This window comes from Hippocampus zosterae, chromosome 12 (assembly GCF_025434085.1).
Source record: "Hippocampus zosterae strain Florida chromosome 12, ASM2543408v3, whole genome shotgun sequence".
NCBI classification, from domain to species: Eukaryota; Metazoa; Chordata; class Actinopteri; order Syngnathiformes; family Syngnathidae; genus Hippocampus; species Hippocampus zosterae.
This window is the reverse complement of record NC_067462.1, coordinates 2,227,929-2,246,497: the sequence shown is the minus strand read 5'-3', so window position 1 is coordinate 2,246,497 and position 18,569 is coordinate 2,227,929. Positions and strand designations below refer to the sequence as shown.

General features: G+C 48.4%; 1 protein-coding gene and 1 long non-coding RNA gene across 2 annotated transcripts in view; both read right to left on the bottom strand.

Moving 5' to 3' along the window:
* Positions 1-18,569, bottom strand: part of LOC127611874 (uncharacterized) — a 139,560-nt gene that overhangs the window by 12,783 nt on the left and 108,208 nt on the right. The gene's annotated exons all lie outside the window — the stretch shown is intronic.
* LOC127611857 (transmembrane protein 163-like) lies at positions 1,420-16,077 on the bottom strand. Its single transcript, XM_052082648.1, has 8 exons — positions 15,478-16,077; positions 13,613-13,732; positions 5,457-5,500; positions 4,191-4,282; positions 3,890-3,986; positions 1,996-2,107; positions 1,749-1,890; positions 1,420-1,651 (listed from the first exon to the last, which is right to left on the bottom strand). Exons 1-8 carry the CDS (start codon positions 15,674-15,676, stop codon positions 1,591-1,593), a joined length of 867 nt encoding a protein of 288 aa, XP_051938608.1. The 5' UTR covers positions 15,677-16,077; the 3' UTR covers positions 1,420-1,590.

The window sequence follows — 18,569 nt, the reverse complement described above, 5'->3', positions numbered from 1 at the left end:
CCCAGGACACGCTGGAGAGACGATGTCACCCAGCTGGCATGGGAACGCCTCGGGATCCGCCAGGAAGAGCTTGAAGAAGTGGTTGGGGTAGAGGGAAGTCTGGGCTTCCCTCCTAAAGCTGCTGCCCCCGCAACCCGACCCCGGATAAGCGGTGGAAAATGGATGGTTGGATGGATATTTACAGAATATAAGCACTGTAGCGTCAATATTTTACAGAGGTTTACTATGTTGGTCTAATAATGTATATCGATAGATCTGTGCTGTTGTTGTTTTGTTTTTTTTTATTAACTGATGGAACCAGGCGGTGTGTCGAACATATCGAAATAGTTTATTGGATGTCGTCTCAGAAAGATTAGCCTGAGCGATTATCCTATAGTGCGAGCTTTGTGAAGAGTGATTTAAAAAAAAGTTTCCACTTTAACATCCGCTCGGAAAACGAACGAGGCTGACTGACAATCGTAAATGCTAAACCTGTTCAATCTGTAGGATCACAAATCGCGATGTGTGAAAGAAGAATCCTGCTACTATGCCAGACTTCTGCTTTTGGGGGAGGAGATTCATGATTGTCTGTTTGGTTTTCTGTGGTACTGGTATCTTTTTTTTTTTCAGCCTTTCCTGGGTCTCCCTCACTTTACAAAACTGCGCATTCAGATGTAGAAGACAATTGAATTCAATTAAGGGGACAGACGAATTGCATCGGGCGCACTCGTCTGCCGCAGCGAGCGGCTCGGCTCCTCCCCAAACCCAAAACATGCGACTAGCTCCAAAAAATAAAAAAAAATAATTTTGGAAGAGCAACATCAACAAGCTCATTTATTTCGAACAAACTCGCCGGGCTTCACCCGCATTTTAAAAATCGGGTGCGTGGACCCTGCTTTGAGTTTGATGACATTCAACTTTCCCAAAAGAAAGTTCAAACATTTCACAAATAACAATAAACAAAAAATAAATATGCGAGTGACATGTTTCGTGACGCCAAGACGATGACATAAGAGATACTTCACGCCGATCGTCGAAACCTGAGGGAAGTGACAAAAGTATCTGGACACAAGTACTTCCCTCGCGTCCTTTGCAGCTACGTCTCGTCTTATCCAACTCCTGATTGATTATACGATTGGAAAGTTTGTCTCGATCCTTTTGTCTATATACCAGAAAAAAAAAGCCTGACCCAAAATTGGGTAATAATCATCCGTTAGTTCAAGTTTTTGGTGGGATGAGTCATTTTAAATGACTCACCAAATAAATAAATTAACCAATAAATAAATACATATATCAAGACACAAGAGTGAAATAAATCCACGTCCACCAACGTGCGCCTCCCGATTTTCGTGGTAAAGCGCCGCCTCTCTCCATCTCTTTCTTCAACTGGCGCTTTTTGCGAAATGTCGGGGGGTGGGAGGGGCTTCACAATGGCCAAAGTATTTTAACGTGTGCATCTGTCAGTCGGATGTGTGGGCAAGGTACCGTGAGGATGCACGAACGCAGCATAAAAAGAGTCTAAAGAGCCTTCGCGACGACACTACGTCGCGCCCGCAAGTCAAACGTCCAAGCGGTGCGTAAAAGGAAATCGAGGCGACCAGTCGGCGGAGCTCACTCAAACCGTTCGTAGTTCCTCGTCTGCCTCACGCGGGGCACCATGTCCATTAAAAGCCTGGAGAGACAGAAAACGCCGTCAAACGCTGCTCGCGGACGTTTTGAAGGCGGCAAAGAAATGGCGGCGAGCGGACGGCGGCTGCTTGCGGCCTTACTTGACCCCGTAGGCCAAAATGATGAGTCCGATGAGGACGCCGATCAAGCCATCCAGGAACCAGACGTCGGGATGATCCTTGAAGACTTGGGCGCTGATAAGGATGGTAAATCCCATGATACCACCCACCAGAGAGTTGAAGCCTGAAACCAACCAAAGAAAAACAACAAAACAAAATCAAGGGAAGCGCTTTGAAGCGTACACATCGACCCCCGTTGAGCCTTTTCTTGGGAATTGAGCCAACCTACCGTCCGTGATGAGCGCGCGACTCGTCAGCACTTTGCCCAGCCAGAACTTGGCAACAGCCAGCACACTGCACACAAAGCCACTCACGACGGACACGCTGAAGAGGAAGTCGTCCTAAAGGACAAACGACAAGGAACCGATTATTCATTCGCTTGCGCGCACTTAAGGCGGACAACGGGGCTCTCTAGAGCGGACGATCTGTAGCCAAAACGGATTTTTGGGACGTCGGCACGGCGAGCCGGCTCACTGCAGGTCGCGGCTGCGCCTTTGTCGCTACGCATGTTCACGACAGACACCGACATTTATCATTGGGGGCCAATTTAGCCACGCCCCCCCCCACACCTAAAAATCGAATTATCAGAAACAGTGATCAACAGTTTCACGCTGTATCGTCACACACGAGTAGACTAGAACTCATTTTTGTCACGGGCCACATTCGAGTTACCGTTTCCCATGACTTTATAAAAATTGGTTTCAGTCATAAAGCTTTATTCAACGATTGTTAAAAGTTTCTGTAATGGGGGGGGTTTGGCTACAAGAAAATGCCGACAACGTGTCTCTTTATTTATTATTACATGTGAGAATTTTTAATTTTGGTCGTGATTTTAGCAAGCATCATGGAAGTTGACATGTCTGATTTGCTATCGCGGGCCAGATCCGGCCCCCCGGGCCTTGATTTTGACACCCGTGCCTTACAGGATCACATTCACTTTAACCTTTTGAGGGGCAGCGGTCGCTAAGGCGTACGGCTTCACGTGTTATCGTGAATCATCATCATGCGATTTTGCCGCCCTTGACTTGCATGAGAACTGGAAGGAACACATCAAAGTAGCAAAAGGTCAGCGCCACAACCCTGAAACAAGGCTCGAATTGTGCCAATGAAAGACGAAAAAAAAAAAAAAAAAAGGAAAAGCCCAGAGGAGGTCGTTGAACTTGACAGAATAATGACGACAGACTTGAAATTCAGCTTGCACAGAGTGTGACCATCACAAAGACGAGAAAGAAAAGATGACAGAAGGATAATGATAAGAGGAAGATGGAAGAAAGAGACAATCGTCCTCCGTAAATGCTCTCGCGTCCTCGCGTCCGGATTTGCTAGTCGGAATGAAATCATGGAATCCGAAACCCGACCACCATGACAGAGACAGGACAAAGCCTTGATCACTCCAAATACAATACAATACATGCTGATTTATAAAGCGCTTTCACAACAACGGCAGCTGTAACAAAGCGCTTAACAAAACAGTTAACAAAGTAAAATAAACACAACACATAACATAAAACACGGTATTACTGTAATATAACATCAAATGCAAGTTATTTCTATATACAGTAAGTATAAAAGCAGCAAACAATGCAACATAATTATGTCTCCGACTCTTTTATTTTGAAAGCGGCGTATTTCAACATGTCACACCAGAACCCGACGCGAGTGCTTGTTAGCACATCGGCCTCACACTTCACACAATTAAAAAAATAAAATAAAATAAAAAATCCAAATCAGGTTCATTGAAGACTAAAAACTGCCGCCGTTTGGCATAATTAGCCACGGTGGCTTGATCAACCACTGCTGGCTAATAGTAGTAATATAGTAATAAGCCAATTGGTAGCTTATTACTCTCTGGATCCGGTTGTTTGCCGATAAATGCTCCCTGATTGACTATCGACAAGTCCAGAGCGTACCCACTCCGCTCGCCCCAAAAACCACTTCAGGGCCAAGTGATGCGGCCGAAAACGACTGAAGGGGGAACATTGCGAATAAAATACCGTGCGGTACATCGGGCGAGTGCGCACCGCACATCTATCGGAGCGTAGCGACGTAAAAAACAACAACACCCGGATCAGGTTCCACATGTAATCAACAGATGGACGTCTGAAAAATGTGCGTTGTCTTACCACTTCCGGAGGCATCCTGGTCGCCAGATTATAAATCGCCTTTCCGAGGATGCACATGGAGCAGAGCAGAAACACGATTGCCAGGACCACACATGCTCTGCAGAGACACAAGAGGGCAGACTTGAGCAAGCGCGATCTGCAAACGACTGCTAGCTTTGGGGAAACCGACGTGGATTCGGGAAAGCATTGCGTGAAGCAACGAGACTCCCGGTTCCAAATTGTCGGATTCCACCCGGAAAATTTTTTTTGGGTCGATGGATAAGAGGCGAGGATCATCGAATAAAATGCCGAAAACACTCACATGTATTCTCGGTGCGCTGAATGCACAGCCGCCGCGTTGCTGTAGCGCCACAGCACAATGATTGAGGAGAGAACATCCAAGGTGGCGTCAAACTGCACACGACAGGCGCCAAACGGGGAGAGACACAAGGCGGGACAGTACGGTTAGCCGCTGAGATCAGTTTTTAAAAAAAAATCACACACTCCTATTCACCATGCCGTGTTAAAAATCGATTAAATATGGCAAATTGAACCGCGCCGTTTCATTTCACCGGAACAAATGTATGAGGACGTCGAGGAACAGACACAAAGATCTGTTTTGAATGAGCTGTCAACATGATCGTCGACCTCAAACGCTTCCTACGCTGAGAAAAAAAAAAAAAACGGTGCGCTGACGTGACTCTTGTTTTATTTCATCCAGTGGACGCGAGGAAATCAAATCATCCGGATCCACATACGCGTCAAACGTATCAAATTCGCCACAGGCGGCTGTCGCCAAACCGCGGCCGGGCTAATTACGTTGCGGATTCAACATTTCTAATAAAAGAAAGAAGAAATATGGAATGTAACAAGAGAGTCAATGTCACGGGTCATTTCACTCTCCCATTTTTTTTTTTTTTTTTGGGCCAGCGGGTGTAATTACATCGTGTGACGCAATTGCGGCGTGCAGTTAGCATCGCGTGTTTACTTGGAACGTTTCTACTCGCTCAAATTTGGCAGGGCTGTTAGCGACGCTGGTTTCTCTGGTGTGTCAATTTGAATTTCACTAGACAGGGACTTTTAAGATTTTTCTCCCCCCACCCCCGCCCCTCCACCCTCCCTGATGACCCGAAGCGTCAACTCCTAGCTAACATTCTTTCATCTCTGGGCAGTTTGTACGCCCTGTGGCTCTATGCTGCCTCTCACAGGTCAGTCTTGGTGTTACATCAGAGAGGATTTTGTTTTTTCTTATGTGTGGGGTTTTTCACATTTAAAAAAAAAAAAAAATCAGCTAAAATGTTAAAAATCAGCACATATGTCAAATGTAACGCTAACTAAACCCGCGGCAATGTTTGATTAAAACTCGGATAATCGTAGCCCTCCTTCCGCGACAGCCCTTTCGCGGATCTTTCTCGACCATACACCTGCGCCGTCATCTCAGCCCTTCCTCTCTGCTCTGTTACCTTGGAGACAACGGGGGCCAATAAAAGTGGAGTTTCCCAGACTCATTAATAAATCACAGAGACCAAAGTTATGACTAATTGATCCATGCAAACGGAGCGAGCAAGGACGGAACGAGGAAACTCACGGCAAATCCGAAGACCGATGCGCTGTGCCTCATGAACGATACGGCTGTGGAAACAAACAAGACACACACACACACACACACACACACACACACACACACAGAAGTGAGTATTGGAGCACTCCGGTCGGGCAATCATTTGCATGTTTGCAACTGATTCAATGTGCGGAGACGTCATGGCGCACCATCTGTCGGGCTGTCATCTAAAAAGAATCTTTCCCTTCCTCCATTGATGTTTTTTGAGCCTAATTGGATCCAACCAGAATCTTCTGTGTGACTCGCTACATTCCAGCATTCGCACCGGGCCGTAAATTGTCGAGGGCTAAGTCTAATTCCTGCTTTTCACCCCGTTTCACGTGCAGACGAAGGTTAAACATCAAGACCTGTCCGCCCGGATGCGCCTCATCTTTTTGATAATGGTAAATTATTATTGTGTCATGTTCCGTATTTGCCAGCAGGGGGCAGACGTTCTCGCTTGCGGAAGAACGGAAGGAGCGATTATTCTGTCGCTTCGGGCTCAACGTGACATATTGTTGTTATAATTTTTTTTCTCAATAAGTCATCACCATTTCAAATGTAAATCGGGCGCAAAAACATGAAGTCACTGGGTTGTTTTTTTTTTGGGGGGGGGGGGGGCTGGCTAATGGGGTCTTGGCATATCCACTCCTGTTATTATTCCCCAACACAGTGACTACTCCATCCTGTGATGATAAAATAAGAGTTGATCTCATTTTGTCATCTACTAGCAGATTCGTTTATCGCTCTCCTCTGCGTGCGCTCTCGGCCACCCGCCGCTAACGAGACCAGGCGAGGTGAGGAAGGGGCGCGAGAGAGGATGAGCGAGGTGTGGACAGCGGGATAACGGGAGGGAATAGGATGAGGAGACTCAACGGGCAGGTGGCGGGGATGGAAGAGGCATGGGGATGATCATTCAGTACAGAAAAAAAAAACCATAAAAAAAAAAGAAATCAATAGAAACTAGACAAATTGGTGTCGACATTCTGCAATCGGTGCATCAGTATGACTGCGCAGACATATGAAAAGCAGACAAGAATACATCGTTTGTGTACCTATTACACACTTACATTTACTTACATATTACACAACAGTACAGAAATCATTTGCAACTATCCAGAAAGACAACAAAAGCATTTTCACTCGTGGAGGCAGCACTTCGTACACTGTCGCCGATCCGTGCATGTGGCGCATGCAGCGGACACGTCGCCAAATACTGACACATCGGTGCCTTGAGATGAAGTCAGTGCAAAAATACTGCAGCATCACTTGGCAGGTGATCCGAACTTCCTGCCGCCCAGCAGGCACCCGGCAAGGCTGCGGCCTTGCCGGGCCAGCTGCAAAATATCACGTTCAATAATTCAGGGAGCCACTGCTCGGCTCTGCCCGGCGCCTGGAGTTCAGCGCTCCCTCCCGCCTTCTCTTTCACCTCCCATATATCCTTTCCTTTCTCACTCGCTCCATCGTCGCGCATGACAATCTTGCCTCGGTCTTTCTTGCCTCAGAGGGGAACAAAAAAAAAATCCAAAACGGGATCCATCCATCCATCCATCTGCCATCGCCGTACATACCATCAGGCCACCTGTGTCTCGACCAGCCCTGTATTTATCTGGCAGCCATCCATTGAGCTCAATAAAAACAAAATAATTATCTGAAGAAATGTTGCTCATGTATAGCAGCAGAATAATAACAGTTTTTTTTTTAAACTGTTGCCTTAACCCGACAGCTTTCGTAGTTAACACTGACCACATTGTCAAACAGTCTGGCAACCAGATTGTGGCCACACGAGGAATAAAGTCAGACACCACACAGCCTCCTCTCTTCATAAACCGCACACACACACACACACACACACACACACACACACACACACACACACATACACACACAAATCACATCAGTGGCTCACCAGTCAGCTACTGTTTAACGACACCCAGATGCAACCCCGTAGCTTGTTAAAAAGGTACGCGTCAGCAGGCACCAACATTACAATATGAGCAACTGCACAGCTGCTTCGCTGTGTTGTAGCGCTGACGTCTTTTTTTTAAAAAAAGGAGCTGGCGATGTATCTGGGCCGAATGCCATCGCTATTACATCGCTATTACATCGCTATTACACAAGTTGTATAGCACGCATCGGTGATCATGTACACAGCTCCAAATCAATGCGAGTCGAGTTCAACTCGCGCTCTTGCCCAGCCGTCCCAATGCCTCTGAAGCGTTCGTCCAACTGGGAACAGTGGTGCGAAAAAAAATATCAAAATAAATCAGGCCTAAAATGTCTCCTTTCATAGTCGCTAAAGTCTTAAGTTGGACAAAAAGACTTCCTGCCACCTGTTATCATTTCCCTGAAAGCTATTTATACTTTCCATTAGCCCCCCAAGTATCGGTTTCATGAAAAATTCATGAGTGATGAAGGAACCCAGCACCCCCCCCCCAACACCCCTCCCCCAAAGCCACATTTCCTCAGCATGTAATTTGTCCTCCGCCGCCTTATTGAAGTCCAACAAAGCCGGCTGGGGCCTCTTGGTAATGAATCCGCGGCCATCATCGGTTTGCCATCGATCACAATGAAACAAGCGGCGGATTGTTTGGGGACTCCCGGGCCACCTCTCAAAGGCTCCCGCATGGGGGGAAGCCGGTAGAGCGCGTTGTGATTGCATGCCGTTTGCTCTGGTGGAATAAATTCATGCCCGTCGGGGGGTCATGACCACGTGATGCCGCAGAGTCGGCGGCCATTTTGTATGCAGGTACAGTAGATGGTCAGGATCCGTCAGATTTGATAGGAGGTGTCAATTGCCAGTGACTCGACAGTCAAGGCAAAGGGGTTGGAGGGGGGGTGGTGGTGGTGGTGGGGGGGGGGGGGGTTTCCATTACAGACCGTACGTGTTTTTTCAATAAAGATCTCTCATATTTCTTAGCACAAAGCGGCGTTCCATCCATTGGCTTTCTGTCCTCGTTCGGATGGTTTGGGGCGAAAGAAACTCAACAAAAGAAGACCAGAGCCGAGGTTTGAACCTCCGAAGCGTGGGCTACATGTGCTAAACTACCTTATTTTCTGTCAAATTATTACCGTATATGTTTTATGTTCAATAAACAAACAAACCAAACCAAACCAAACACTCCAAACTAAATCCAACAAAATGGCTGATCGATCTTTTTTTTTTGTTAATTTATTTGATTGGTTGTTGCTTTGATGCGTCGGATGGTTTGTTCGTTTGGTTGGTTGGAGTTTTTCCGTTTGATTAAAAACGATTAATAATTGAAAAAAGATAAACAGTGTCAGAAAACTCCTAATATTATGAAGACATTGCTACACAGGCTTCAGGCGTTAGTGGTTCATGTAAATGTAACTTGATTCATGAATAAACACTTTCCATAGAGCCCCAAGAAAATAGAAAAAAAAGTGACGAAAAAAAGACAACATTTGAAATTAATTAAAATTCATTTATTTGTCACGTTTTTTTAATTTTATTATTATTTTTTTTTTTTTAATCGGGTCTGTAGTTAGTTCATCGCTTCAGTGACCTGATTGGTTTTTCATTTGTTTGACGGGTTGGGTTGATTTGTTACCTTGTTTGGTGGGTTTGTTACACTGATTGGTTCGGGGTTTTTTTTGTTTTGGTTTTGTTTTTTTTTTGGTGGGATGACTGATTCATGACTTTGTTTGGAATGCAAGCTGCGTCAGTATCTGCTTTCCCACACCACGCAGACAAACGAGCGCGTTTGAGCAACTTGCGAAATGTTCAGCGATTCCTCTCCGGCATGAGAGAAAAAAGGTATCTCGCCCGCTGCGCCGACACCTACATCTTCATCTCGTTGCGCCGCTTCTCTCGTTTGCCGGCGAGGTGTAAAAAAAATACTCAAGTGGTGTTCATTACTGAAGGCAAGGCTGCCGAGAGAGAGAGCGAGAGGCCATCTTATAATTACAGCACAGATGGCGAACGTTTGACAGCCAAGCGAAACGCGCTGATCAAATGCGGCCGGCGCTCTGGCGGAAATGCTTCCGACTGGAAAACTGACTGTGAGAAGAGAAAGAACATTGCCAGGCTTGCGGGACCACTGGAGGGAAATGAAACGCTGATGCTGGTATTTTTTTTTTTTTTTTTTTGCAGGAAATAAGTGAAGCCCGAGAGAGGGGCGGGACGGCCATTTGGAAATTTGGGGAAAATATGTCGAATTTTAGGCTACGCCCTTGGACTGGTCGCCGGGTGATCACAGGGCACAAAAAAAAAAAAACAATTGGCACTCACGTCCACAGCAATCGACAATCGTGCAATCCTTTCATTCATTCATTCATCTTCCGAGCCGCTTGATCCTCACTAGGGTCGCGGGGGGTGCTGGAGCCTATCCCAGCTGTCTCCGGGCAGTAGGCGGGGGACACCCTGAATCGGTTGCCAGCCAATCGCAGGGCACACAGAGACGAACAATCATTCGTACTCACACTCACACCTAAGGACAATTTAGAGCGTCCAATCAGCCTACCATGCATGTTTTTGGAACGTGGGAGGAAACCGGAGCACCCGCAGAAAACCCACGCAGGCCCGGGGAGAACATGCAAACTCCACACAGGGAGGCCGGGGCTGGAATCGAACCCGGTACCTCTGCACTGTGAAGCCGACGTGCTAACCACTGGGCTACCGGGCCGCCCAATCGTGCAATCGCCAATCGTATTTTATGACTTGTGATGCCCTCTGGCACCATTCGGGCGGGGGCTCCTCTCGTGCCCCAGCTCTCGGGGCTTGCACTTCTTGTCACCCGCGTGTTCTAGGCAAATTGGTTCTCTCAAGGTTCTACTGTGTGGAGGTCATTGTCGGAATTCCGCATTCTGCTCCTCTGACCGTGAGCACAATGCAACAAGCGCAGGCGCGACTGAATGACAAAGGTCCAGTCTGTCATTGCGCCTGTCGGCATTATTGTGACAGTAACACACTGTTGCGAGGTCAGCCCCCCCCCCCCCACCCCACCCTCCCACGTGCGGAGTATTTGCTGCTCATTCGCTAATTGCCAGTCGATGGCATCTATCCGCTAATACGGTTTTGAAACGGGGGAGCGTGTGTGTGGGGGGGCGGGGGGGGGGGGGGTCAAACGGCAGCATCGGCATCTGCACATTTTCTGCACAATGCCGGCATCGTAAATCAAGACGGCTCCTTGCAATTATCTCAAGCAGGACGGGCAGTGTAAGAAAGTTATGCGGATGGGTGCGGGGGTGGGGGGGGGGGGGGTCTCGAGGCGCCATTGTTAAGCCGTCATTTGTGTCTGACGCAACATTGAACCATGTCAAATGAAATGTCAGCGTTGGTTCGAATGACCTGGGGCAAAACCGTGTACGGGTAGCCGCTTGATCATAAGCGTTGATACTTTATGGTCAATGCGACGGCCGGATGACTTTCCTGGTCCTCAAAAATCCTCAACATTTGGCCCCGTTTTGCATCCACGTGTCGAATAACACATCGGAGTTATATATAGAGCTCCTTCCACATCGCCACGGATAAAAATAGAGCCAACGGGGAGGGGAGGAAAATGAATAAATGATTGTGTTTTTCGTGTGCGAGACAGACAGGGGGGGGGGAGTGGGGGGGGGGGGGTATTTGTTGTGTTGAGTGAAGTGGAGCCAGAGAGGAGGAAATGAAGAGAACGCAAGGGTAAGAGAAGAAAAAGTGAGGGGAGTGGGTGTGACTGAGGTGCCCACGGGAGTCCATTGCAGGGGTGGGGGGGGCTGCGGCAAGGCGGGCAAATGTTTCTCACGCCCGAGCCTGCGTGTGATGAATGGCCTGCTGACACCATTGTTGTCCTTTTTTTTTTTTTTGAATCTCAGTCAGTGGAGGGCGGAGTCAGCGTCATGATGTAATACGTAGCGACGGTCTGGGGACTTTTTGCCGTGACGGCAACGCCATCAGTTTATTCCGATACACCAGGCTGGAAATCAATCTCAGCGGACTTCTACATGGGAAAGCCATGGCGCGCTCTTTTTTGCCTTTTGAGTAACGTGACCCCCCCCCCCCCCCCTTCCGTTGGCCTGGCAGCAGCCTCGTTACTATCCGGTGCCCAAGAAGGCTCCCTTTGGGTCACAGGTTTCCATCCACATGCACAGCACGCATCCCTCCCTCCCTGCGTCCATTTTCGAATGTGCTTCTCCTCACGAGGGTTGCGGTCACGCCGGGGGCCTCTCGCAGCCGTCTTGGGGCAGTAGGCGGAGTCCCCCCCGAACTGGCACGGACGGCACACATGGACGGACAAACATTCCTGCTCACACTCACGCCCGAGGACAATCCCGAGTGGCCAATCGTGGTCACGCAGTGGCCATGCGTGTTTTTGGAATGCCGCTGGGGGGGGGGGGGGGGGGGGGGGGGGGAGCCAGGGTTTATTTATGAGTCTGTCGGTCTTTTGGTTTGTGCATCTGAGTTTCTGCAGGCAGCAATAAAGTGGGAGGGAGGGAAGCGGGGCCGTTGTCTTCAGCTGGGCCCACGCGGACTGATTTTTAACACGTGAGAGACCCCACACACGTGTTTACGATTCTTCTAATGTGTGGGGGGGTCGGAGGGGGGGGGGGGGGCAATTGCGAAAGGCAATTGCTCACCAAGGCTCTCCCCTCTTGCCTACGGAAGTGAATTTGAAAAGCTTGCAGCCAGGAAGACAACAAAGTAGGTCGCTCAGGTTGGGAACGACGAAGGCGCACAAGCGATGAGACATCACAGAAAGGAGACGGAGAAAAGCAACCAGCGGAAACTGGGGCGGGGGTGTTGTTTAAAGCCGAGCCCTCACAACTTCCTGATGGCGGCTGGCGCCTGCACGAGATTGGCCCCGCGGCGACGTCGTCATCAAAAAAAAGTACTTTACTATTCTCTGAAACGCAAAATACGACGGCAACCGTTTGAAATGCCAACATTGACTGATGACCCGGTGACCTTTGCCCCTCATCCTGCGAACATCCGTTTGGAGCCACAAACAGGCGTCCGATGGAAACGAGGTGCGACTCGGGACATGACGGCGTTCCAGGAAGCGAAAGTGTGCGAATGCGGCCGACATCACGCGGCGCTTTGCCGTTTGACTGACGCTGAGTCAAGATGACAAAGCAACCTCCTGTGGCGTGACCGTCGCGTCGCAATCATACGCGAGGGGCAACGTCATGTGATGACGACGACAAAACCGAAACATGGAGCTTTGACAGCATCGCGGGGATCACATGAATGACTGCGTTGACTTCCTCAAAAGAGGTTTCAAGACGTGGTGGTTGACTAAAATCACGAGGAAAAAAAAAACAAAACAAAAACAAACGTTGACTTTGGACAAGTGCAATGAACAAAAAGAAGGGCCAGCAGTCGGGTATTATTCAAATGTCTAGATGGCAAATAGGGTTCAAATTAAAGGCCGGTGGCCCGGTAGTCCAGTGGTTAGCATGTCGGCTTCACAGCGCAGAGGTACCGGGTTCGATTCCAGCTCCGGCCTCCCTGTGTGGAGTTTGCATGTTCTCCCCGGGCCTGCGTGGGTTTTCTCCGGGTGCTCCGGTTTCCTCCCACATTCCAAAAAACATGCGTGGCAGGCTGATTGAACACTCTAAATTGTCCCTAGGTGTGATTCTGAGCGTGGATGGTTGTTTGTCTCTGTGTGCCCTGCGATTGGCTGGCAACCGATTCAGGGTGTCCCCCGCCTACTGCCCGAAGACAGCTGGGATAGGCTCCAGCACCCCCCGCGACCCTAGTGAGGATCAAGCGGCTCGGAAGATGAATGAATGAAATGAAATTAAAGGCCAGTCAGCATTTTCCATCAACAAATTTTGCCCGAGGAGCCGAGAAGCGGGGCAGCCCGGTGGCGTGGTGGTTAGCGCATCGACCTCACAGTGCAGAGGTCGCGGGTTCGATCCCAGCTGCGGCCTCCCTGTGTGGAATTTGCATGTTCTGCGTGGCTTTTCTCCGGGTACTCCGCTTTCCTCCCACATTCCAAAAACATGCATGGAACACTCTAATTTGTCGCTAAATGTGAGCCAATTGGATGGCAACCTGTTCAAGGTGTCCCCCCGCCGCCTACTGCCCGAAGACAGCTAGGATAGGCTCCGGCACACCCCCCCCCCCCCCCCCCCCCCCCCCGCGACCCTCGTGAGGATAAAGCCATTTACGTGCACGACAAAGAATGTTGAAGGCTTACTGAACGCCGTCACGGCCAGGATGAGGGTGACCACGATGGAGAGCCACGAGACCCACAGTGCCTTCTTCCTGTAGTTCTGAGCTTCGTGAGGCTTCAGCCTCATGCTGCTCTCAAGGAGACCTGCAATTGCAAAAACAATCCAATCAAATTTCAGTTTCAGGTCAAAAATAAGACAAAGCAAAACCTTTCAGCTCACGCAAAAAGTGACCTCCGTGCAGTATATGGTATAAGAGTACAGTTTTCCGTACTAAAAATTTAGTTGGCAACAGTGACCATGGAGGAGCCTGTTACACCCAAATTCGAATCCCCATCTCAGATTGTCCACCGCCCCGAGCGCATCCGTCCTAGTGAAACATGAAACGACCTCTGCAGATTCATGCGGTATTCATGAGTCGCAACTTTTGCCCGGTAAACAGCATTTGCAGCTCTGGCTCATTCCAAACTGGCTGTGTTTCACATGGAATGTCATTGTCGCCTGTGGTCCGGTTGAGGCAGACGGCGGGGTTGTTTATTTTCCTTTTTCATCATTTCCAATCGTGGTAGTTTGTCAATACCGCAAGCACGCCGCAATTGCTCGTGAACGGCAGTTTTGCGTTTATGATTACAGCGGTGCCTGAAAAATACAAGTGACCTGGCTGCTAACGAAGAGCATCCGTGTGGCGCTTAGACGCTGCCATCGACCATGTAGACATTACACGTTCACGGATATCATTTTCTTTATCCTCCGTGAAGAGAAGCTGTTGGTACTTGAGCAACTTAGTGAGTCATGAAAAGCAGTTTGTGCGCCAGTGTGATTGTAGTATGCTGCCACCCGGTGGCCAAGTTGCGCACACCAAAAAGAGCGACAATGAATTAATTCAAACACACAGTAAAGAATTTACTACATGTGGCAGCATGGTACCAAAGTGGCTTGAAGGCACAAATGTCTGTGCAGCCTCAGGCTCTGTCTTGTGCAGCACGTTTATCAATTAAAAAAAAAAAAAAACGTTATTCATGCATTCACAGTTTTTCCAGGCATTCAAAAATGTCACCGCTTCTTCAAATTAGAATGACAAGCCATAACCGATCCGAACCATTTTTCCTACTTTTTTTTGTGTGAACATTTTCACATCTTCCACAAACTAATGATAACGTCTATCATGCCCCTTGTATTTAGCGGAGGACCGGTACGACTTCAAAACGTTCATCCCCGATACATAAAATGTATTTTTATTCCTCATTTTCCAAGAAAAGTCCCAAAATTGATGGAGAAATTCTACAAAAGTCCCCATTGATCTCTTATTTCATTCTACAGCATTTAAGTTCAGCGTCAGGCGGCGTACACCCTGGACTGGTCGCCAGCCAACATACTTCAGAGGCAATTAAATCCCTCATTCACGCCTATTTAGTGTTCCAAGAACCGAACAGGCATTTTTCTCGTCTGAGAAAGCAGCCAACATCACCCGCAGGACAGACGCAAAACAGATTCAACCCCTGAACCGAGAGCTGCAACCAAGACATGCTAGCCACTAACACACCTTGCCCCCCCACCCCCCCGCCCCCACACCACCTCTATTGACCCTCTCAGATTAGGAATTGTCTCTTAAAATTCAGACTTATTCATTATTCAAATAACAACAGGCTAAAAAAAAATACCCAAATTGATGGAGAAATTCTCCATCCACACCGTGCCCCCCCCCGGCCCCCCACACCACCTCTATTGACCCTCTCAGATTAGGAATTGTCTCTTAAAATTCTGACTTATTCATTATTCAAATAACAGCAGGCTAAAAAAAATACCTCCGTTCATTTCCCCGGGTTGGGGAGCGGGGGGGTGGGGGGTAAATCCCCCCAAACTGGAGACTTGAAAGAGAAAGCTCGTGTACCTTCTCCCTCCACACTGTCGGTGATTTTCATCTCTTGGCCGGAGGTGAGCGCCTCATGCTGGACGGGGCTCTTGACGTGCTGCTGCTGGTTGTTGTGGTTGTGGCCGAAGGCATCCGGGGCGCACTGGCCGTTCCGCACTGCGCCCGGAGTCGGATCCACTACGGTCATGTCCGGGACTTGGTAGGCCGGGTCTGTCATTGCTCTGCTGTCTTGCTTCGAGTTCTTTTGTAGTTTGAGAGTGGAGCGGCAGCACAGACGACGACGACGGCGACGACTACGAAGACGAGGAGGAGGAGAAGGAGGGAGGAGGGATGGATGCTTGAGAGCGCAGCAGACGTCCACGCGCGAGGGTTAGAACCACTCCAGTGCCGGCTCGATCGACGACGTGGGGTGGAGGAGGAGGAGGAGGGCTGTCGGAGAAGACGATGCGGTGTGAGATAACAAGAAAAAAAAGAGAAGAGATTGATCCTCCAGGAGTGTAACTTGTGACCTGCACACTAAACAGGGGGCGTGGATCCAAGCAGGATAAGTGCGATCTAAGCAGGCGGGGGGAGACAGTTCGGGGGTGAGATGCAGCGATGCGATACGCGGGCACAGTGCAGTGAGGCGGACGGGAACGTTCTAGCCCCCCCCCCCCCACCCCCACCCCTTCCATTTTTACCCTTCGCTCAAGTTTGTATGAACCCAACGCACAGACTAAAAGCCGCCAGTCACGCAGCCGGACATGAATAAACCAACAAGCGCCTTTTGCTTTTGATTTGCTTTTGGTGAAGTTGATTTGTTCACAAAACTGGGGAGTCGAATAAGATGCTCGGAATTGAGTTCAACATTTTGAATGGCAATTCACAAGAGCGGGTAACCTCTGGGACAGATGAGGCAAAACTGGAGCGTTTCATTGCCGTTGACGTCAACTGTCTTTACAGACTGTTGTGAACAGACAAATATGCTCTCAATTATTTCCTGTTTTACTTTGAAGGGTCTGTTCCAACGTCCGGTTTGTCCATTTTATATATACTGTGTGTTATACTTGACTACTGACCAATTCTAATAAAGCAAGATACTGTCACGTAGACGCAGATTTTTCCTCCGTTTATCCAGCCGCCTCGAGGGGGAACACGCGGGTATACTGCATAAGTAAGCCGCTGACAACACAGACACCAAAAAAAATTTAATTAAGTTTTAATTTAATTTAATTAACAGAATACTACCAACAATTATGCCCCCCGTGCCAGCACTCTTTTTATTTTCATTTGTCGGTCTTTTGGGCGAAACAGGATCGAAGCATCACAAAGGGCGCGTCTAATTTAGCTCTTCAAAGCATGTCCAATTCTTGACAGCAGGCCTTCATCAGTTAATGGCTTCATCTCCTGTTCTCACACAGTCAAAAAACTGTGTGAGAAGCAGTCTTGTGAGAGCTGAAGCTTACACAATTGGCTTACACGCATTGGAACCGCAGACAAGAGGAGGTGGTTAATCCCGTCACTATCATCTTCATATTTACGTCTCACTTGATCATGTGGCAGCCGAAGTATTGCGTGTTCACAAGAACCACCGCGCTGATGAAACAACGGGTGGGGAAAAAAATTAATAAATACTTCGTTGTGGAGAGAGAGCACATGATGCCACGTTCGTGGACATTGAGCATGAGTGCGCTCAAGTGTTCCTCTCTACGTAGTAATGCTCTCCACTCACATTTGGTCACTCTCAATGTCTTCTCCTGTTTCCACGATCACAGTTTTTTTGGTACTCGTCTCCGCCCGGATTACTGACGGACCTAATCTGGCAACGGTTCGCGCTTTGGTGTTTTCCGTCCCAAATTGCCGATCTAAGCGGTGACAACAAGAACTTTCAGTTCTGCTCAGGTACTGTGAGAAGATTCTATGGCTTTTCATGCTGCAAGGGCAGCCATCTTACGTTGCTTCTGTCAATGACAACTTTGCCAAAGTCTTACGAATGAAATGCGGGCTTCTCCCAGACGTCACACACACACACACACACACACACACACACACACACACACACACACACACTGTGGCAATTTTGCCATGGAGACAGAAAACAAAATGAAACCGCTGGGAAAAAAATCAATGTACTCAAGTTAGGCGCGCATAAGCGAGCGGCAACATAAGATGGCCGTTGGTGTCTTCGCTTCTCACTACGGCGATGAAGCGGCACCGTAAATCTGTTCATTAAAATCTTGGCTCAACTAGTCTGACGTGTTTTTTTTGGGGGGGGGGGGGCGGAGGTGCCGTGTTTACAGCCAGCAGTGAACAGTTTGTTGCCTCAATAAAGGAAACATTAAAATACAATAAATATACATACTGGCGGCCCGGTAGTCCAGTGGTTAGCACGTCGGCTTCACAGTGCAGAGGTACCGGGTTCGATTCCAGCTCCGGCCTCCCTGTGTGGAGTTTGCATGTTCTCCCCGGGCCTGCGTGGGTTTTCTCCGGGTGCTCCGGTTTCCTCCCACATTCCAAAAAAAACATGCATGGCAGGCTGATTGAACACTCTAAATTGTCCCTAGGTGTGAGTGTGAGTGTGGATGGTTGTTCGTCTCTGTGTGCCCTGTGATTGGCTGGCAACCAATTCAGGGTGTCCCCCGCCTGCTGCCCGAAGACTGCTGGGATAGGCTCCAGCACCCCCCGCGACCCTAGTGAGGATCAAGCGGCTCGGAAGATGGAATATACATACTAGGGTGGCGTTTGTAATGTCATGAAAAAAAAAATAATCCGGACTTTTTCCATGTTAGATGAAACAGTTTTTTTTCCACCAGTTTTTTGTGAATGACACAAGTTAAACAAGTACAAAAAAAATACATCAGCCAATAAATGAATTGGCAAATGCCGAACTATGAATGGATTTTCACTTGTGATATTTCTTGCCCATGAAAGCTGCAGTGGCGCAACAGACATTTACAACACTGAATCAGTCACTTCTGCATTTAATATAAAGATAAGATAAGATATCCTTTATTTGTCCCACACTGGGGAAATTTACAGCCTCCAGCAGCAAGAATGTAGGTAGAAAGAAGAAAAAAAAACCCATTCAGTCCATCGTATTGTCTTGTTTTATGGAATATGAATCACACACG

What these genes read in the sequence shown, in the direction of transcription:
- LOC127611857 (XM_052082648.1), bottom strand. Translation starts at nt 15,676, where the DNA reads ATGACAGACCCGGCCTACCAAGTCCCGGACATGACCGTAGTGGATCCG. An exon ending in CGACAGTGTGGAGGGAGAAG is followed by an intron (nt 13,733 to 15,477) that starts GTACACGAGCTT and finishes TTGCAATTGCAG; the next exon opens with GTCTCCTTGAGAGCAGCATG. An exon ending in CATCGGTCTTCGGATTTGCC is followed by an intron (nt 4,283 to 5,456) that starts GTGAGTTTCCTC and finishes TGTCGTGTGCAG; the next exon opens with TTTGACGCCACCTTGGATGT.